General features: G+C 36.8%; 1 protein-coding gene across 1 annotated transcript in view; it reads right to left on the minus strand.

Moving 5' to 3' along the window:
• The window catches only part of TFEC (transcription factor EC), a gene marked incomplete at its 3' end in the record, with an annotated part of 179,159 nt that overhangs the window by 102,090 nt on the left and 54,080 nt on the right, over positions 1 to 22,989 (minus strand). Inside the window, exon 3 of the mRNA XM_080818435.1 lies at positions 22,326 to 22,572. Within this exon, the coding sequence (XP_080674561.1) occupies positions 22,326 to 22,523 (198 nt within the window). The 5' untranslated portion in view covers positions 22,524 to 22,572. The remainder of the gene's footprint in view (positions 1 to 22,325; positions 22,573 to 22,989) is intronic.

Here is a 22,989-nt window from a genome sequence, read left to right on the forward strand (position 1 = left end):
GATTTTGAAATACATTAGAGCACTGTTTTTCTTAACAAGACCTTCCTTCAGGAGAAACTATTTTACCAGATCCTAACCTACCTGGGAGAAGGAAATACACAATGTCAGCCCCATCTAGACATTTTGTCTCACCTAAGGTATGTGGAAGTGGGAACTGTGAAGGTGTGAAGTCCAGAAGCATGGGCTCACCAAAAGACTGGGACCTAATCACAGGATTATAGAATGTTTCCCTTCCCTGTACAACTTACCACTATATTACTAAAGGCCTATTTATAGCAGATTCTTTCATCTAATACATCATGTCCACTTCTCAACAAAAAGATTACAAGGTGTGCCAAAAGGCAATAAAGCATAGTTTGAGGAGATTGAAGCATAAGACCAGAGTCAGATACGGCAGGGATGTTGGAACTATAAATCAAGAATTTTAAAAATATGTAACCTATGATCAACATGTTAAGGGCTTTATTAGAAAAAGTATACAACATGCAAGAACAGATGGCTAATATAAGCAGAGAGACAGAAACCCTAAAATGAAATTAAAAAGAAATGCTAGAGACCAAAACCACTATAATAATAGTGAAGAATGTTTTTGATAGGCTCATTGGTAGACTGGATGTGACTGAGGAAAGAAACTCTAAGTTTAATGATATGACAATAGAAACTTCCAAAGCTGAAAAGGAAAGAGAAAAAAGACTGAAGAAAGCAGAACAGAATATTCAAGAACTGTGGAACAGCCACATGAAGTATAACATACATATAATGGGAATAACAGAAGGAAGAGGAGCAAAAAATTATTTGAAGCAATAATAACTGAGAATTTCCCCAAATTAATGTCAGACATCAAATCATGGATCCAGGAAGCTTAGAGAACACCAAGCAGGAAAAAAATGCTTAAAGGATTGCACTGAGGTATATTATATTCACACTTTAAAAAAACCCAAGATAAAGAATGTTGAAAGAAGCCAGAGGGAGAAAAAAAAAAGAGAGCGAGAGAAAGAAAGAAAAACACCTTATTTATCTAGGGGCAAAAGCAAACATGCAAGCAAAAAGAGAATGGAATTACATATTTAAAGTGTTGAGAGGAAAGCAAACAAATGAACAAATATCAACCTAGAACCCTGCAAAATTACCCTGGAAAAGTGAGGAGAAATACTTTCTCGGACAAGCAAAAATTAAGGGAATTTGTTGCCAGTAGACCCATCTTGAAAGGATTGTTAAAACAAGTTCTTGGGGTGACTGGGTGGCTCAGTAATTTAAGCATCTACCTTTGTTTCAGGTCATGATCCCAGCATCCTGGAATCAAGCTCCTTGGGCTTCCTGCTCAGCAGGGAGTCTGCTACTTGCTTTCCCTCTGCCTCCCCCTCTGCATGTGCTCTTTCTCTCTCTCTCTCTCAAATAAATAAACCTTAAAAAAAAAAAAAAAAAAAAAAGCTCTTCAGCAAGAATGAAAATGAAATAGGTGAAACTTGGATCTACATAAAGAAACGAAAATAGGGGCGCCTGGGTGGCTCAGTGGATTAAGCCTCTGCCTTCAGCTCAGGTCATGATCTCAGGGTCCTGGGATCGAGCCCCACATCGGGCTCTCTGCTCAGCAGGGAGTCTGCTTCCTCCTCTCTGCCTGCCTCTCTGCCTACTTGTGATCTCTCTCAATAATAAACAATAAACAAAATTAAAAAAAAAAAAAAAGAAACGAAAATATAAGTGATGGTAAAAATAAAAGCTTTTAGTTTTCTTATTCTTAATTGATCTAACAGACGACAGTCTATCCAAAATAATAATGGCAACAATGTACTTGATTATGCATGCTTGTTTGTGTGTGTGTGCATGCTTATGTATAAGTGAAATAGTTGATAGCAATGATACAAAGAACATAAAGGAGAAAATTGGGATTATTTTGTTATTATAAGGTACTAGCCCTACCATGAAGTGATATAGTATTATTTGAAAGTGGTCTTGGATTTGTGGTAAATGTATATTGTAAACTCTAGGGAAAATACTAAAAAGTTTTTTTTAAGTATAATGGATATGCTAAGAAGAAAAAATGGAGTCATACAAGGTGTTCAGTGAAAACCAGAAAAGACAGAAAGAGTGGAAGACAAAGATAGAAACAAAGAACAAGGACAACAAAGAGAAAACAGTTACAAATATGGTAGATATTAATCCAACCATATCATTTTGAACATCAATAGTCTATATGCACCAATTAAAAGACAGAGATTGTCAGAGTGGATCAAAAAACAAGACCCAACTACATGTTGTTTACAAGAAACTCACTTTAAATATAAATGTTATAATAATACACAAATATTTATATATTATATAATATATGGATTAAAAATAAATGGTGAAAAATATAAGATATACCATACTAACACTAATCAATTGAAAGTGGGAATAGCTACATTAACTTCAGACATAGTGGACTCATGAAAAAAGAAAGTTATCAGGGATAAAGAAAGGCATTACATAATGATAAAGAGGTCAATTCCCCAAGAAGACATAATAATCCTTAATATATATGCATCTAACCATAGAATATATGAAGTAAAAAGTGATACAATTTCAAGGAGAAACAGATGAATCCACTATTACAGTTGGAGGCTTCAACACCCATATATCAAAAACGAACAGATCCAGCAAGCAGAAAATCACTAAGAACACACTTAAATTCAATGCAATTATTCAACTGACATCTACAGGCTGCTTCATCCAACAGCCAAATGCATATTTTTCTCAAGCTCTTATGGAACGTTCACCAAGATAGATCACATTCTGGGCCATAAAACACATCTTAATAAATTTAAAAGAATAGAAATCATACACTGAATGCTCTCAAACCACGAATTTAAGCTATAAATCAATAATAGAAAGATAGCATGAAATCTAAAAATATTTGGAGATTCAACAACATACATGGATCAGATAACACATGGGTGAAAGAAGAAAATTCAAGAAAAATATTTTGATCTAATAAAAACGAGCATACAACTTATTAAAATTGGTGAGATGCAGTGAAAGCAGTGCTTAGAAGGATATTTGTAGCACTGAATGCATATATTAGAAAAGAAAAAGGATCTAAAACAATATTCTAAGGTTCCACATTAGAAAGTTAGAAAAAGAAAAACAAATTAAATCCAAATTAAGCAAAAGAAGACAAAAAATAAAAATTAGAGCAGAAATCAATGAAATTGAAAAAAGAAATTAATAGAAAATTAACAAAGCCAAAAGCTAGTTCTTTGAAAATATCAATAAAATCAATAAGCCTCTAGTGAAACTAAGAAAAAAAGAAAGAAGAAACAAATTATCAATATCAGAAATGAAAGAGGGACATTACAACAGATACCACAGACATTAAAAAGATAATAAAACATATTATGAACAGCTCTATGCCCTTTATACCTAGATTAAGTAGACCAATTTCTTGAAAGGCACAATTTGCTAAAACTCATACAAAAAGTAGACAATCCAAAGAGACTTACATCTATTAAAGTAATTGAATCAATAATTAATAGATTTCCAAAACAGAAAGCACTAGGACCAGATGGACTCACTGGTGAATTCTACCAAATGATACCAATTCTCTATAATGTCTTCCAGAAGACAGAAGCAGAGGGAATATTTCCTAACTATGAGGCCAGCATTACCCAAACAAAGACATTACAAGGACAGAAAACCACATACCAATATTTCTCATGAACATAGATGCAAAAATCCTCAACAAATTGATGTACTAGCAAACTGACTCCAATAATCTATAAAAACAATTATACACCATGACCAACTAGGATTTAACTCAGGTATGCAAGAATGATTCAACATTTAAAAATCAATTAATGTAATCCATTACCTCAACAAGCTGAAGAGGAAAAAAATAATCATATCAATAGATATAAAAAGGCATTTAACAAAATCCAATATACCTTTATAATAAAAACTCTCAGCAAACTAGAAATAGAGGGGAAGTTCCTCAGAGGAACCAAGAGAGACTGTGGACACTGAGAAACAAACTGAAGGTTTTAGAGGGGAGGGGGTTGGGGGGATGGGTGAACCTGGTGGTGGGTATTAAGGAGGGTATGTATTGCATGGAGCACTGTGTATGGTACATAAACAATGAATCTTGGAACACTGTACAGTGGGAACACTTGGAACACTTAAAAATAAAATAAAATAAAATAAAAAGAACATCTACAAAAATCCAACATCTAACTAACGTTATACTTAATTGTGAGAAATGAAGCTTTCTCACTAAGATCAAGAACAAAGCAAATATACTGACTCTCACCAATGCTTTCCAGGTTCTTCCTGGAAGTTCTAGCTAATGCAATAAAATGAACAACAAAAAAAGGTAATAAATATATATATATATTGGAAAGAAATAAAACTTTATTCATAAATAGCATGTCCTCTATGTAGAAAATCTGAAAGAAAGAGCATGTTTAGTTTTGTAAGAAAAAAAAAAAACAACAACAACAACAAAAAACATACCAAACTCTCTCCCCTAGAAGCTGTGCCATTTTGCACTGCCACCAGCAGTAATTAAGAGTTTCTTCACGTCCTTGCCGGCATTTGGTATTTTATTAGCACTTTAGATTTTGGCCATTATGATAGGTGTGTAGTAGTATTTCATTTTGGTTTTAATTTGAAATTCCATATTGATATATGAAACTGAACATCTTTCCAGACACTTAATTGACATATGTATATCTTCTTTAGTGAGGTATCTGCTCAGATCTTTTGCCCAACTTTGAATTGAGTCATTTTTAAATTGTTTTATGAGTTTTGAATTTTTAAAATTGTGTTTGTTAGTAGAAGCAAAAATTATAATACCATTTCATATGAGCTAAAAGTATATAGAAAATAAAATAAAGAAAATTATATTTTAAAAGTTGGCAGGGTAAAAGTACCAAAATGGAATTCTACTTTACATTTGTAAAGTTCCTGCTTTGAGTAAAGTACACTCAAAGCAGTAAAATGTCAATTCTAGTAGAGTGACATATGTAGATTGTGATAATAAATATATGTATACAGTAATACCTAGAGTCATCGCTAAAAATGATATATTGATGTATACTCAAAAACACTGTAAACAAGTCAAATGAAACTCTAAAAAAAAAAAAACTTTCAGTAACCCAAAGGAAGGAAAGGAAAACAGGTGAATGAGAAACAGAGAGAACAAATAGTAAACAAAATACAAGACTTACCCATTAACATATCAATAGTTGCATTAATTTTAACTGTTTCAGCTATATCAATTAAAAGAAAAACAGGAAGGGAGGAGTCAAGATGGCGGAGAGGTAGCAGGCTGAGATGACATCGGGTAGCAGGAGATCAGCTAGACAGCTTATCTAACCATTGTGAACACCTACAAATCCAACGGGAAATCGAAGAGAAGAAGAGCAACGATTCTAGAAACAGAAAATCGATCACTTTCTGAAAGGTAGGACCTGCGGAGAAGTGAATCCAAAGCGACGGGAAGATAGACCCCGGGGGGGAGGGGCCGGCTCCCGGGAAGCGGCGGAGCGACGGAGCACAAAATCGGGACTTTTAAAAGTCGGCTCCACTGGGAGACATCGCTCCAGAGGCTAAACCGGGGAGAAACCCAGGCGGGGTCAGCATAACCCCAGGTCCCGTGGGGTCACAGAAGGACTGGGGGTGTCTGAGTGCCGCAGAGCTCGCAGGTATTAGAGCGGGGAAGCTGGCTACAGCGATAAAGCCGAGGAGCGAGCTCTAAGCCCGGGGTTACCTTGAGCCGGTCGCAGGCTGGGTGGGCTCGGAGCGCGGCTGGAGGCTGCGGAGAGGGAAGCGACCCAGCGCTTTTCTCCAGCTCCAGCAATTGACTGCTTTCCTCCAGGCGCGACCGCAGGCCAGGGAGGCGGGGCGGTTGGGCGCTTTGCTCTGAGAGTGCACTGAGGAGCGGAACCCCAAGCTCTCGGCTCCTCCGGGCCGAGAGATTGGGAGGCCGCCATCTTCATTCCCGTCCTCCGGAACTCTACGGAAAGCGCTCAGGGAACAAAAGCTCCCGAAAGCAAACCCGAGCAGATTACTTAGCCCGGCCCCTGGGAAGGGCGGTGCAATTCCGCCTGCGGCAAAGACACTTGAGAATCACTACAACAGGCCCCTCCCCCAGAAGATCAACAAGAAACCCATCCAAAACCAACTTCAGCCACCAAGAACAGCGGAATTCCACAGCAGGAGAAAGCAAATCCTACCTGGACAAAATGACAAGGCAGAAAAACTCACCTCAAAAAAAAGAACAAGAGGCCGTACCGAAGGCTGGAGACCTAATCAATACGGACATTGGTAACATGACAGATCTAGAGTTCAGAATGACAATTCTCAGGTTCTAGCCGGGCTCGAAAAAGGCATAGAAGATATTAGAGAAACCCTCTCCAGAGAGATAAAAGCCCTTTCTGGAGAAATAAAAGAACTAAAATCTAACCAAGTTGAAATCAAAAAAGCTATTAATGAGGTGCAATAAAAAATGGAAGCTCTCACTGCTAGGATAAATGAGGCAGAAGAAAGAATTAGTGACATAGAAGATCAAATGACAGAGAATAAAGAAGCTGAGCAAAAGAGAGACAAACAAATACTGGACCACGAGGAGAGAATTCGAGAGATAAGCGACACCATAAGATGACACAACATTAGAATAATTGGGATTCCAGAAGAAGAAGAAAGAGAGAGGGGAGCAGAAGGTATATTGGAGACAATTATTGGAGAGAATTTCCCTAATATGGCAAAGGGAACAAACATCAAAATCCAGGAGATGCTAAGAATGCCCCTCAAAATCAATAAAAATAGGTCCACACTTCATCACCTGATAGTAAAATTTACAAGTCTTAGCGACAAAGAGAAAATCCTGAAAGCAGCCCGGGAAAAGAAGTCTGTAACATACAAGGGTAAAAACATTAGATTGGCAGCGGACCTATCCACAGAGACCTGGCAGGCCAGAAAGAACTGGCATGATATATTCAGAGCACTAAACGAGAAAAACATGCAGCCAAGAATACTATATCCGGCTAGGCTATCATTGAAAATAGAAGGACAGATAAAGAGCTTCCAGGACAAACAAAAGCTGAAAGAATTTGCAAACACCAAACCAGCTCTACAGGAAATATTGAAAGGGGTCCTCTAAGCAAAGAGAGACCCTAAAAGGAGTAGATCAGAAAGAAACAGAGACAATATACAGTAACAGTCACCTTACAGGCAATACAATGGCACTAAATTCATATCTCTCAATAGTTACCCTGAATGTTAATGGGCTCAATGCCCCAATCAAAAGACATAGGGTATCAGAATGGATAAAAAAAGAAAACCCATCAATATGCTGCCTACAAGAAACTCATTTTAGACCCGAAGACACCTCCAGATTTAAAGTGAGGGGGTGGAAAACAATGTACCATGCTAATAGACATCAGAAGAAAGCTGGGGTGGCAATCCTTATATCAGATCAATTAGATTTTAAGCCAAAGACTATAATAAGAGATGAGGAAGGACACTGTATCATACTCAAAGGGTCTGTCCAACAAGAAGACCTAACAATCTTAAATATCTATGCCCCTAACATGGGAGCAGCCAACTATATAAACCAATTAATAACAACATCAAAGAAATACATCGACAGTAATACAATAATAGCAGGGGACTTTAACACTCCCCTCACTGAAATGGACAGATCGTCTAAGCAAAAGATCAACAAGGAAATAAAGGCCTTAAATCACACACTGGACCAGATGGACATCACAGATATATTCAGAACATTCCATCCCAAAGCAACTGAATATACATTCTTCTCTAGTGCACATGGAACATTCTCCAGAATAGACCACATCCTGGGTCATAAATCAGGTCTCAATCGGTACCAAAAGATTGAGATCATTCCCTGCATATTTTCAGACCACAGTGCTCCGAAGCTAGAACTCAATCACAAGAGGAAATTTGGAAAGAACGCAAATACATGGAGACTAAACAGCATCCTTCTAAAAAATGAATGGGTCAACCAGGAAATTAAAGAAGAATTGAAAAAATTCATGGAAACAAATGATAATGAAAACACAACAGTTCAAAATTTGTGGGACACAACAAAGGCAGTCCTGAGAGGAAAATATATAGCGGTGCAAGCCTTTCTCAAGAAACAAGAAAGGTCTCAAATACACAACCTAGCCCTACACCTAAAGGAGCTGGAGAGAGAACAACAAAGAAAACCTAAACCCAGCAGGAGAAGAGAAATCATAAAGATCAGAGCAGAAATCAATGAGATAGAAACTAAAAAAACAATAGAACAAATCAACAAAACTAGGAGCTGGTTCTTTGAAAGAATTAATAAGATTGATAAGCCCCTGGCCAGACTTATCAAAAAGAAAAGAGAAAGGACGCAAATAAATAAAATCATGAATGAAAGAGGAGAGATCACAAACAACACCAAAGAAATACAAACAATTATAAGAACATACTACGAGCAACTCTACGCCAACAAATTCGACAATCTGGAAGAAATGGATACATTTCTAGAGACGTATAAACTACCACAACTGAACCAGGAAGAAATAGATAAACTGAACAGACCCATAACCAGTAAGGAGATTGAAACAGTCATCAAAAATCTCCAAACAAACAAAAGTCCAGGACCAGACGGCTTCCCAGGGGAATTCTACCAAACATTTAAAGAAGAATTAATTCCTATTCTCCTGAAACTGTTCCAAAAAATAGAAATGGAAGGAAAACTTCCAAACTCATTCTATGAGGCCAGCATCACCTTGATCCCAAAACCAGACAAGGATCCCACCAAAAAAGAGAATTACAGACCAATATCTTTGATGAACACAGATGCGAAAATTCTCACCAAAATACTGGCCAATAGGATCCAACAGTACATTAAAAGGATTATTCACCACGACCAAGTGGGATTTATTCCAGGGCTGCAAGGTTGGTTCAACATCCGCAAATCCATCAATGTGATACAATACATTAATAAAAGAAAGAGTAAGAACCATATGATACTCTCAATAGATGCTGAAAAAGCATTTGACAAAGTGCAGCATCCCTTCCTGATTAAAACTCTTCAAAGTGTAGGGATAGAAGGCACATACCTCAATATTATCAAAGCCATCTATGAAAAACCCACCGCAAATATCATTCTCAATGGAGAAAAACTGAAAGCTTTTCTGCTAAGGTCAGGAACACGGCAGGGATGTCCGTTATCACCACTGCTATTCAACATAGTACTAGAAGTCCTAGCCTCAGCAATCAGACAACAAAAAGAAATTAAAGGCATCCAAATTGGCAAAGAAGAAGTCAAACTATCACTCTTTGCAGGTGATATGATACTATATGCGGAAAACCCAAAAGGCTCCACTCCAAAACTGCTAGAACTTATACAGGAATTCAGTAAAGTGTCAGGATATAAAGTCAATGCACAGAAATCAGTCGCATTTCTTTACACGAACAACAAGACAGAAGAAAGAGAACTTGAGGAGTCAGTCCCATTTACAATCTCACCCAAAACCATAAGATACCTAGGAATAAATCTAACCAAAGAGGCAAAGAATCTATACTCAGAAAACTATAAAGTCCTCATGAAAGAAATTGAGGAAGACACAAAGAAATGGAAAAATATTCCATGCTCATGGATTGGAAGAGCAAATATTGTGAAAATGTCTATTCTACCTAAAGCAATCTACACATTTAATGCAATCCCTATCAAAATCCCATCCATTTTTTTTAAAGAAATAGAACAAATAATCCTAAAATTTATACGGAACCAGAAAAGACCTCGAATAGCCAAAGGAATATTGAAAAGGAAAGCCAAAGTCGGTGGCATCACAATTCCAGACTTCAAGCTCTATTACAAAGCTGTCATCATCAAGACAGTATGGTACTGGCACCAAAACAGACATATAGACCAATGGAACAGAATAGAGAGCCCAGAAATAGACCCTCAACTCTATGGTCAACTAATCTTCGACAAAGCAGGAAAGAATATCCAACGGAAAAAAGACAGCCTCTTCAACAAATGGTGCTGGGAAAATTGGACAGCCACATGCAGAAAAATGAAATTGGACTATTTCCTTACACCACACACGAAAATAGACTCAAAATGGATGAAGGACCTCAATGTGAGAAAGGAATCTATTAAAATCCTTGAAGAGAACGCAGGCAGCAACCTCTTTGACCTCAACCGCAGCAACTTCTTCCTAGGAACATCGCCAAAGGCAACAGAAGCAAGGGCAAAAATGAACTATTGGGATTTCATCAAGATCAAAAGCTTTTGCACAGCAAAGGAAACAGTGAACAAAACCAAAAGACAACTGACAGAATGGGAGAAGATATTTGCAAACGACATATCAGATAAAGGGCTAGTATCCAAAATCTATAAAGAGCTTATCAAACTCAATACCCAAAGAACAAATAATCCAGTCAAGAAATGGGCAGAGGACATGAATAGACATTTCTGCAAAGAAGACATCCAGATGGCCAACAGACACATGAAAAAATGCTCCACATCACTCGGCATCAGGGAAATACAAATCAAAACCACAATGAGATACCACCTCACACCAGTCAGAATGGCTAAAATTAACAAGTCAAGAAATGACAGATGCTGGCGAGGATGCGGAGAGAGGGGAACCCTCCTACACTGCTGGTGGGAATGCAAGCTGGTGCAACCACTCTGGAAAACAGTGTGGAGGTTCCTCAAAAAACTGAAAATAGAGCTACCCTACGACCCAGCAATTGCACTACTGGGTATATATCCTAAAGATACAAACGTGGTGCTCCGAAGGGGCACGTGCACCCGAATGTTTATAGCAGCAATGTCCACAACAGCCAAACTGTGGAAAGAGCCTAGATGTCCATCAACAGATGAATGGATAAAGAAGATGTAGTATATATACACAATGGAATACTATGCAGCCATCAAAAGACATGAAATTTTGCCATTTGCGACGACGTGGATGGAACTGGAGGGTATCATGCTTAGCGAAATAAGTCAATCGGAGAAAGACAACTATCATATGATCTCTTTGATATGAGGAAGTGGAGATGCAAGGCTTGGGGGGGTTGGGGGGAGGTAGGAAAAGAAAAAATGAAAAGATGGGATTGGGAGGGAGACAAACCATCAAAGACTCAATCTCAAGAAACAGACTGAGGGTTGCTGGGGGGAGGGGGGATGGGAGAGGATGGTGGGGAAATGGACATTGGGGAGGGTATGTGCTATGATGAGTGCTGTGAAATGTGTAAACCTGGCGATTCACAGACCTGTACCCCTAGGGATAAAAATACATTATATGTTTATTAAAATAAAATAAAATAAAATAAATAAATAAATAAAAAAGAAAAGAAAAGAAAAACAGGATGGGAGGGCCTGGGTGGCTCAGTGGGTTAAAGCCTCTGCCTTCAGCTCAGGTCATGATCCCAGGGTTCTGGGATCGAGCCCTGAGTTGGGCTTTCTGCTCAGCAGGGAGCTTGCTTCCCCCTCCCTCCCCCCATCTGCCTCTCTGCCTACTTGTGATTTCTGTCTGTCAAATAAAGAAGTAAAGTCTTTAAAAAAAAAAAAAAAAAGGATGGATAAAGAACATGATCAAGGGGCGCCTGGGTGGCTCAGTGGGTTAAAGCCTCTGCCTTCAGCTCAGGTCATGATCCCAGGGTTCTGGGATTGAGCCCCGCATCGGGCTCTCTGCTCAGCACAGAGCCTGCTTCCTCCTCTCTCTCTGCCTGCCTCTCTGCCTACTTAGGATCTCTGTCAAATAAATAAAATCTTTAAAAAAAAAAAGATCAAATTATATAAGAAACTTGTTTCCAAAAAATGACATAAATAGTTTGAAAGGATTATAAAAGATATACCATGCAAACCTTAAAAAAAAAGAGTAAACTCTTTCAGTATTATGTAAAATAAACTTCTGAGAAGAAACTTACCAGCAACAAAGAATATTACATAATAATAAAAGGGTCAGTCTACCAAGAAGACAGAGTGATCCTACATAGGTATACACCAAGCAACAGAACATCAAAATACATGAAACAAGAACTGATAGAACTGAAAGAAAAATAGATAAACCCACAGTTTTGACTGGGGATTTCAACACTCTATAACCATTACATTACATTTGTAACTTAAAATTTACAAAAAAGAAATCTTCAGACCGAGATGGCTTCAGTGGTGGAATCTGCCAAACATTAAGTAAGAACTGATACCAACCCTACATAATCTTTTCTAGAAAATAGGAGAGGAACTAACATTTTCCAACTCATTGTATGAGGTCAGTGTTATCCTAATATCACAATCACACAAAAACAATACAGAAAAAGGAAAAAAAGAAAACTGCAGGCCAATATCCTTCATGGGATTAAATGTAAAAATCCTCAACAACACATTAGCAAATTGAATAAACAGATTATATACAGCAATGTATAAATGGAGTTCTTAAAACATGACAGCAAAAACACAACCCATAAAAGAAATAACTAATGAATTGGATGTTATCCAAATTAAACAGGTTTGCTCTTATGAAACTGAAAGATCTTATTAAAAAGATAAAAAGATAAACTATAGGCTGGGAGAAAATATTTGCAAACTACATATTTGACAAAGAACTTGTATCTAAAATATATAGAAAGAAGAATTAGTTTTACCAATCTTTATATTATTTACACAATTCTCTTATAGATTTACAGAATTTAGCACAATATTCCAGTAATGGTGGTACCGTAAGTTCCTGCCAGCAATATAGTAACAAGATGTGGTAGATTATTACAGTTAAACCACCCACAAAAATCAAACCTTTCTGTATCTGCTCTATTTTATAGTCTTCTTCCACATTGACTCTAGGCTTAGCATGAGTCTGGCCCAGTGGGACAGTAAGCAAACAGAAGTATGAAATAACTTTCACATTAAGTCTGGTCCCTTTCTTCTTGCTTTTAGAACTCTGCAACATAGGAAGAAGGCAACTTATCCTACTAGAGAAAATGGTCCAGGAGACCACCAACACCAAAACCAGACCTCTGAGTGAGGCTGTCTTAGACCATCAATCCGCAGACAGTATGCCAATGGGACAGCAAAAAAAAAAAAAAAGAGAGAGAGAGAGAGAGAATCACTAAAATGAACCCAGCCCATATTGCTAGCATACAGAATTATTAAGAGGTAAAGGTAAAGTTGTTTTAAGTCACTAATTCTCATGTTAGTAGGTATTATAAAATACAACTCATACCAAATGTTTAAATCTTACTCAAACATATACTTAAGTAAATGGGTTGATTCAATTATGTAATTAAGTAATTTAATTTTAATTCTAATGTTAAAAACCTTTCACAATTATACCATTCTAACTTTTTTCAGTCTGAGGTTGTTTGTGGTGTTTTGAGGATCACTAAAGAGGGTAACACCACCAATGTAGATGTTTTGGGGGAACTGAGTTAGGTTTGAATTTATTCAGAACCTACCTTGCATATTGCATTTTTAATTTGCCTATAATGATTTTGCCTCTAAATTCTGCTTGTCTTTTTAATATGAAATGGTTAAAAATCAAGAAATTCAGAGTTTACTGAGAATGAATTAATATGTCTTACCAAATACACTTTTATTCAAAGATTCAAATCTTGAACCATTATGGACTGTGAACCATTTTTCTTATCATCTGTTTGAAATAGTTTAAAGAAGAAGGAAATAATTGGCAAACATGGGGATCAGCACTCTTAAAAGATTAAAATGCTCATCTGTCATTGTAATTTTGCCAAATAATGAGTTATTAAGAATAATTTGTAGGATTTACTATTCAAGTTATTTATTTAGGTCTAACAATCTGGTAAGCACATTAATATGAAAAACATCCCTTTTTTCACCATCTTAGCTACAATAAACTTAAAATGTGCCAATCTTCATGCTTTAGGGCATAATTTGGTTACCAGCTGGGGTCAGGAAGAAATTTTCCCCATAGTGTAGTATTGCCAATTACCATAGGTGTAGCGAGAACAAGAGAGAGAGTCAGGGGGTTACAGGGCCCTCTAAAGCATCTGGTATTGGATGCTCTCTGAGTGAGAATTCAGGAAAAGATGAAACATTCAATTGTTCCTGTATGTCAATTTTGATATTCCTATGAGCTGCCAATATGACACTGCTGCCACAAGGGAGGGATTTCCTACAGAACAGATGTCACTTACAGTATTATGTGGGCTATCTATCTCAACAAATAATTGCTTGGCACTTCTGCCCTATGGCAAGGGTCTGAAAATATGTTAGGGTGGGAACACACCATACAAGCAGATGGGCATAGATAAAAGAAAGAGCAAGAGCATACTGAGTCTGAAATGCCTGTGTAAAAGCCAGATGGGGTACTGAAGCAGATGTCTTTCCTTATCTTCAGTGACTACAGCCCAAGATCAGAATTTTCCAGTTATTAGTTATTTGGAGGTCCTATTCTAAAATTTCTTTAGATGAGTATGTGTTACACAAGGCTCTAATTCCTTTAAAAAAATTAACTTTTTTGATGTAAACCGCAACTTCCATTTGAAATTAATTCATTTTGCTTAAGGCCTGAAATGGATGTGAGACTCTCAACACCAATGCTCCCTACTTCCACCTCTTCCCTCCCTCCCCCCCAAAAAAAAGAAAAAGAAAAAAGAAGAAAACTAGGCTGGGATAAGAGGATGGACACAAAGACTGACAGTGAATGACAAAGTCCTATTGAGTCGGGACTTGCCTGAGAGACAGCAAGAGAGGGAAAAAAGTTCTTTTAAAATATCAGTAAGAGAATCAAAGAAAGTAAGATCTTTTTTCTGATGAAAGGGGAAAAGTTAATAACAGTGAAAGGAAGCAATTGCAATCTGCTCCAACTGTAATGGAAGAAAAGAAGATGAAGGTAGAATTAGGAAGTAACCATTTTAAATAAGTTTAACATATATGTACCTTTCACACTTAACACAATTCAAGGATTAAAGTCTTTAAAATATTGAAACTATTTGCCCTAATGGCAGACCTGATTGACTACATAAATAACTGGCTGAAGAAAGAGGAGGAATGTTTTTGTTCACAAGAACCAGCAAAGGAATTTTTGCTTTTAAAATAACACTGATTGCAGAAAAAAGCTTGGGGGTGGGCATGGGGGACAATAATGAATATACTGCAAATTATTAAAAAGCATTAGATGATACCCCAGAATTAGAAAATATTTGAGTATGTTATTGATACATTTCTATGGCTATAATTGGACACAACTAATAAGTATTTTGAAAATTTTCTAGACCAAAATAATTTGGCCATTTAGCTATGTCTGAAAATGGTGACTGAACAGAACATTTGTTGATGTGTTGGAGTAGGTCCAAAGATGATTCTTAAGGAAAATTCCAAGCTTTGTTGCTAGTAAACCTTTTTGTGTATTTTAATCTTAAGGAATGTATTTTTTATCATAAAATGTTCATCCTACCACATCCCTCTGTTTTCAAATTTTAATATTCCATTCTCAAGTGTTAATATGGAAAAACAGGATATAAGGTACTTATTGGATAATATAATCTCAAATTTGCTTCTAGCTATAGTCCATTTGAGAAAAGTATAATGTAGGGGAAATTGCCTAAAGCTCAATCATTCACTCTTATGAGTATGCCAAGAAAGGTAAGAGGAGTAAGGATACAAGGATAGATCTCCCCTCGAAGCAACTTAAGGAGGTTGAACTTTATCTGAAAGAGAAGGGAAAGCCACTAAAGAGCTTTTGTTGGTGAGTTTGCTTGTTTGGGAAAAGGGTACTACAGTCATATTTCCTTGGTGAAAGCTCTTTGGGGATACACGGTGCAAAAGTTTGGATGGGAACCAGACAGAAAGCAAGGACATCAATAGGGAGTACTGTAGTTAAATACATGAGAAATGATAATAACCTTGACTAGCAACAGTAGAAGAAAGTGGGTAGATTTGAGAACTATTTATGAGGCAGATTCAACAGTATGAAAGATACTCAAAAAGAATTTACAATAACAGAGAGAGGATGAAAGGATGAGCCTAGTTTTAAGACTCGAGCAAATGCATGATAAATATTCCAGTTATGAAGTACAAAACACTGAATGATGAACAGGGTCTTTGTTTTGTTTTATTTGAGAAGGCACTGGGTGACACTAGATTACTAATCTAGCATGGGATATATCGAATTTGAAAAAGCCTCTAGGAAGAAGCAGCTGGATATTTGGATGTCAGCTCAGAGGACATCAGCGCTAATCTTTGTAGGTTAGAGCATTTACATTTATTGAAAACATGATAATGTATTAATTTGCCTGTGGATAGTGTGAGAAGTCATCCCCCCCTCAAAAAAAAAAAAAATGTATTCCCAAAGCACAGTTTTAAGGAGAATCCTTTATTAAACAAATACTTCGTAAGCACTGACTCTGTTCTAGTCCCCAGAACTGCATCTACAAGATAGACAAGACCCATTCTCCCATGCAGCTTACATTTTCAATGGTTGAGCCAAACAACCAGTAAACAAATAAACAATACCAAAAGCCCCCAACGTGATAAGATTAGTTATTTTCAGAAACTGTGAAAAGCCGTGTAGAAAATAAAACAGCATATGGTGAGAACAAGAGCCTGGAATGTGGGAGAATGTGGTAGAATGTGGTAGAACCTTTAAGAGCAGGTGCAGGAGGAAAGCAGGAGGGAACGTCTGGAGCCCCAAGGGTAGATGGTCTCTGATGGACAAAGGGAAAGTGTTGTAACTAGGAACCAAACAAGAATAAGAAAATGGAAAGCTAGTTTTCTCACTCTGCTAGCAAGTGAAAAGAGGATCTGCCAAAACTGCTGCTCACACAGTGTGTAATCAGACTGGAGAGGTCTCAGAAAAGTTTAGACAAGCAATCCCTTGGACCTAAACAGGAGAAAGTTGAAAGGAAGGCCAGAGAGACTGGGAACTGTTGAATCTAGGGAGGTAAAACAATTCACAAAACATCCAGATACCACCTTAAATCTTGAACTGAATTTCTTTGTTTATATAGTTTAGATTAATATTAAAAATGTAATTTGGAGTTAACATATATACCATTTCTGCTTTTCTCAGCTTTTTGTGTTTGAGATTTTATCCACAGGGTCAGATAACACATATAAATATCATTATTCATCTACTGGAAGCTAATAGAAATAATTAGCCTGTATATAACTGGACTTCATATTTAACAAGTAATTGAAAATGAAGAAAGGAGCATTGTTATTAAAAATTCATAAAACAAAGTTGTATGTTGAGTACCTGTTATTTTAAACTTTAATGAGTTTTTTGGGGGTCAATCCCTATGATGCAGTTTCAAAGTAACCATGAGAAATTTGAAGAGGTGACTGTTAGCCAAAATAATTTATTAAAAGCCTCAAAAAAAGAGACATAAAAGGAAGAAATGAAAATGGACAACGGTCTTCACATTTATGGTGGACGATTATAAAGTTAAAGGTGACTAATTTTCTATGTTTCAAGGTAAGTAAAAGGAAATTATGCTAAAATTATAGGCCAATCATGGTGAAGAAGAACATTAATATTATAACATCTTTGGATGCCACAAAATATTACCCAAAAGGTTGTATAATTCTCTCTGCTTCATTACCTAAAATCAAGACAGTTCCTGAAAAGCAGGTATTGATTAATATGAATCACAGTGCCAGACTGCCTTATACTTGAAGACTGTAGGAAACAGATGACTCCCACTCTTGTACCCCTTGGCTTCAGTGAGCCATTTTCCTCCATTAGTAAACTCTTGGGCTATAAAGCTATTTCACAGGGTATTAGATACTACAGGTCTCAGATGTATAATAATGAATAATGTATTATTCAGAAAACACAATGGGGATTAGGTGAGTTCTTTAGGCTTCTTGATTATGAAGATGATCATAACTTGGATGAACTTAGCTTAAGCTGCTGCTAGCATTTCAGTTCACCCATCACTTGGTATCAGATAGTAGCAGCTACATTTGCTCAGGTCTGAACATGCATTCCTCATATTTAGAACAAATGGAATTTGGAGGAGAAAAAATCTTTATTCCGATTTTAAAAAACTTTTATAGATAACACGCAGCTGTCACTTAATGTTTTTTAGCTCTATAGTCTCTGTAATTTCCCTTTATCAACACTAGAGGCAGAGGGACTTTTAAAGTATGTAAGTGGTAATACACAGGACACTTGACATAATCTACTTTTTAAGTCTGAGTTTAATTTTTTTTTAATCAAGGGTTATTAAGAGGTCTTTGAAATAGATAACTTCAAAAGGTTTTTCAACATAAATGGAAATGAGATTTATCTGGAGGAGATAACCAAATTCTACAGGTCATTTGACAAATTTAGAACAACCAATGTACAACTAGAAAACTGGAAGCATGGAATGTTTAGCAATTGATTCTGTGATTGGGTATTTTTTTTATTGCCTCTCTTGTTCTGTAAGTTTTACCCCAAAATTAGGATTAATATCCTTGACATACACCTCTTATATATTTTCCTTTCCGTATTCCAACTCCCTACTCTTTTGCTTATGGCCCCAGAGAAAAAGGTGGATGTCAACACTAGAAAAAGGAAATATAGGGGGTTTTTAATAGCCCAAGAAGAATTAATATGTTTCCCCCAGGGGTGAAAAATAATTGTATAAAGAAGACAAAGAGAAACAAGAAGACAGACATGAGGGTTCGAATTCCCCGTTCTGGAGCAAAGTCACTAGTGTGTATGCACTAGAGAGTTTGGAAAAGGACAGAAACCCCAATGGGGAGAAGAAACATGAACAAGAGGAGCCTTAGGTCTGTGTTCCGTTTAGAACTCTGATAGTGTTGAGTGACCTTGGCATATCAGAAATGGTGATCTGACAAGTATTCCTTCAGGCCCCCAGTGGTTAAGGGGTAGCATAAGGAAGTCCAGCCTGAGCTCTATGATTGAGGTTCGGGGTCTACCAGCATTGACCACTGATGCTGCCTCAGCCAAGAGGAGAGGCCATGAATCCCATTAGCCATAGACCTAGCAGGGAAAGCCAACAAGAAGTCTGGTCAGAGGACACATAGACACATAAGCTTTACCTTATACCCATGAAAGACAACATTTGCCAAAAAGAGACAGATTTAACCTGAAAGCAAACACTTTAAACTGAAAGACTGAAATACATTTAACTAGAAAGTTAATTTTTTATCCCATTATCTTCTCCCCAATTAGCCACCTCCTCTTCCCAATCTCTTAGGCCCTCCCCATCCCCCAGTAAGACATGAGTATTGGAAGGACAGTGGGAAATTTAAGAAAAGTTTGAAATTATTATAGAAAAGAAAGGGACTACATTCTTCTCATAATTTTTATCTCCTCTACATGTTATCAACAAAATGAAATTAGATACTTCCAGAGGCTAGAGCTTCCCACATAGAGTCTGTCCATTAACATTCTACACAGGGATGGCACATGACTATGACTATGCTCAGAAAGAAATGTTCCATTTTAAAGAAGATGCCTATTTTACAAACTCTAAAACAGCCACATTTCATACTTCAAAATAAAAAATATTTATTGAAACTTATATTAAAATGTGTTAAGAAATCTCATAATATATTGGGGCACCTGGGTGACACAATCAGTTAAGCTTCTGACTTGGTTTCAGCTCTGGTCATGATCTCGTGGTTATGAAATCGAGCCAGAAGTGGGGCTCTGCTCTAAGTGTGGAGTCTACTTAAGACTTCCTCTCCCTCTATCCTTCCTCCCCATAAAAAAATGTTTGTAACAAACTTGACATACTTTAGCTTAGTGGGTAAAATCAGAGAGAAATTTTCCATCCTGCAGACATAATTTAATAGATCTAATCAGTTAGGGGTGTTACTGGTAGAAAATTAAGAAACTCAATGAGAACAGGTACCATAATGGCCTGTGTAAAGAGCCACAAATTGGGACTCCTGCCTAATTGTTTCCTGGAAGGGATGTCTATAGAGTATCCCCCACCTAATTCAAATAACACACTATCCCTTCCATCTGTCCCTACAGTCGCAGAAGTGAACGCCTGACCAATAAAAAACGAGCATAGCACTCACCATCACCTTAATGACCAGACCAAGGGATGGAACTGTGATCCGGGGCAAGTCTTAATCTGAAATTTTTCACACTGGAGCTAGGTAACATAAGCCCCCATTTTCCTAAGTTGCAAATTGTGAGAATGTAAGTCTGGAGGGAATGAAGCCTACATGGTTTGCTGCTAGGAGGAGTTGGTCTGAGAAACACAGTATGCAGAGAAAAGCACAGATGAGAGACAAACACATTCTTAACATATTTGAAGTCCTGGTACAGTCAGCCCTGGTATCAGCTATCCTTCCTAGGAATAAAAACCAACCAATTCTCTTGGTGGCTCAATCTGCTTCCACATGGGTATTCTTACTGGAAACCATCTGAGTTCTCACTAATAAACCTAGTAAGAAAGTGATATACTCCAACTAGGTAGAAAAATAATAAATGTCAATATTGCCATTTTGCTAATTGTGTAATTTTGAACTAATTTCTTAAAATCTCCGAGCCTTAGCTCAACATCTGCAAAATGGGGCTTACAACTATTCTACTGAATTACTAAGAAATTAGGAATAATGTACATGAAGTACTTAACATGATGGCTCTCCCATAGCACTTGCTTAAAAAGTGCTAAAATTTTATCGTTTTGATAGTGAGGTTTTGAGAGGGGGCGGGAGGAGAACCCTAAGAAGACAAAAATTATAGCACTCAATCTTAGGTGATTTTTCCATGAAAAGCAAGCCTACTTAGGAAGACAGAGGGGAGGGACAGGGGTTGGGCAAAATGAGTAAAGATAAGTAGAAAATATAGGCTTCCAGTTATGGAATGAATAAGTCACAGGAATAAAAGGTACAGCAGAGGGAATATAATTAGTGGTATTCTAATGGCTTTGCATGGGGACAGGCAGCATCTACACTTGTGGGGAGCACAGAGTAACATCCAGACATGGTGAATCACTATGCTGTAAACTAATGTAACACTGTGTGGCAACTATATTTCAACTAAAAAAATTAAAGATTAAAAAAATTTTAAGAAAAGCATTCCTACCTGAACAGATTTTAGTAAATACAAGTTAGAAAGACTTTAAAAAATGTAATAAAGTCAGAAATAAGTATAAACAAAAGATATCCATGACCTTAAGGAGCAATGATTTTTGAGAGCTTAATTTACAATAAATAAGCATTTGCGGTTGAAAGTCTATAAGAGGTTAATGGAATAGTCTTACTTTTAAGAATAGTCTTTATAGGAAAACTAAAGAAAATACGATTGATATAGCTATTCCCTGAAAATGGAATTAGCAATACTTTTAGGTCCAATTCGAATGCCTCACAATAATAAAGCCTCCCATAGCATCACCGAACCCATGTACAATTACAATGTACCACACATACGGTACAGTCTTTCTTTTAATGTATTCATTTACTTACCCTTCTACATTACAAAATCTTCATAGTAAGGTCTCTCTTTTTCATATTTGTATCTTATCATTATAGATCAAGAAATTGGTCAAAGGCTCAAAATAGAGTGTTTAAATGAAACTGAATTCTAGATGCACACTAGGAGGAGAAAAAAAATGGATTCTAATCTTGCATCTGCTATCTACTAGGTGTGTTCCCATGAATAGGTCGCTAGCTTTAGGATCATATACTCATTGCGTCTGTCTTCAAAGTTATGTTCTCTAATCCATTCCCCTGCAAAAATCGCATCTAAAATACATTTGCTACCTTTACACAATAAAACGGACCCTCTACAAAAGGTGATCTTCAACCAAACTCCATAACCAATCTTGGAATAATTATTATCTCTCAAATAGAACAATTCAACTAGGCGATGTTTTAAAAGGCCCAATATCATAGAATCAGCAAAGTAGACTCAGAATTCTAACTCAAAGATGTCATGCTTTCTATATACCACACCACTTACTTGTGTTTTAGAAGTCTTGGAATGCTTTTAAAAGGCTTTTCACTCTTAATAATGTTTCTGTTCATAAGGCGCACCTCACTGGTTTGGATAGTCAAATGAGATGATATGAAACTTCCTTGTAAAGTATAAAAGCCTCCCAAATATCAACTGGTGTTATTATCATGATGCTGATGTTGATAACGATGATATGGAAGAGAAAATTACTTTGGGTGTTTTGTCACTCTGATACTTAGATTCTTTTAAATGAGCTACTTACTGGGAGCTGGGAGAAGGCTCTGGATTTTTATTACTTGCTCTTCAACTTTTGAGTAAAATTAAAATGTATGGATTTCAGAGGTGATTACCTACTGTATCTACTTAGAAATTATGGCTCTCTATATATGTATGCGTGTGTATATATATACATATATATGTATATGTACAGATATATACCTTAGAAAAGGATGGTAATTGACTTGAAGAAATTTCTGGTCTTACTGGGAAAAGTCTCTGAAACATTGGTTTGTATGAAAATTGCATGTGGAACTGTGTATGCTGGGCCCTGGCATCCTGGCTTAGATGAAGTCTCCTCTCCTTTTCTCCTAATTGTTCTTTCTTTTGAAACTGGAGTCCGGTTAGAGCTTGTAACATATTTGTCTTCTTTTCTTCTCACTAATAATGGATTTGAAAAAAAGGAGCCCTGCAAAAAACATGCAAAAAATTATTCTCTTTTATTGTCTAAGATTATATATTGTGAAATAAATCTAGTAAATGATAGGGGAAGCATCTAAAATAGAAAAACAAACTCATTCTTTAATGGTTATGGTTCACCCATAAAGATACAATTCTTAATGCTCAAGTTTAAAAAAAAAAAAAAAAGATGAGAAGAAACAGTTGGCATTCAGCTAACAATTGTGTTTGGAGATTTGTGCCTGACTTTGTTATTCTGAGCAAAGCCAGGTACCAGCCTCTTGGGATTATGTACAAAGGCAAGAAAAAAAGTGGACATGTACAAACCTCAAAGGTGACTGCTGGGTTAATAAAACAGTCTGTTTTCTGTTCACCCACTCTTGCTCTCAGTGTGCAAGTATATTAAAATATGTCAAAAGGAAAACCA

Source organism: Martes martes (genome assembly GCF_963455335.1).
Source record: "Martes martes genome assembly, chromosome: 11".
NCBI lineage: Eukaryota > Metazoa > Chordata > Mammalia > Carnivora > Mustelidae > Martes > Martes martes.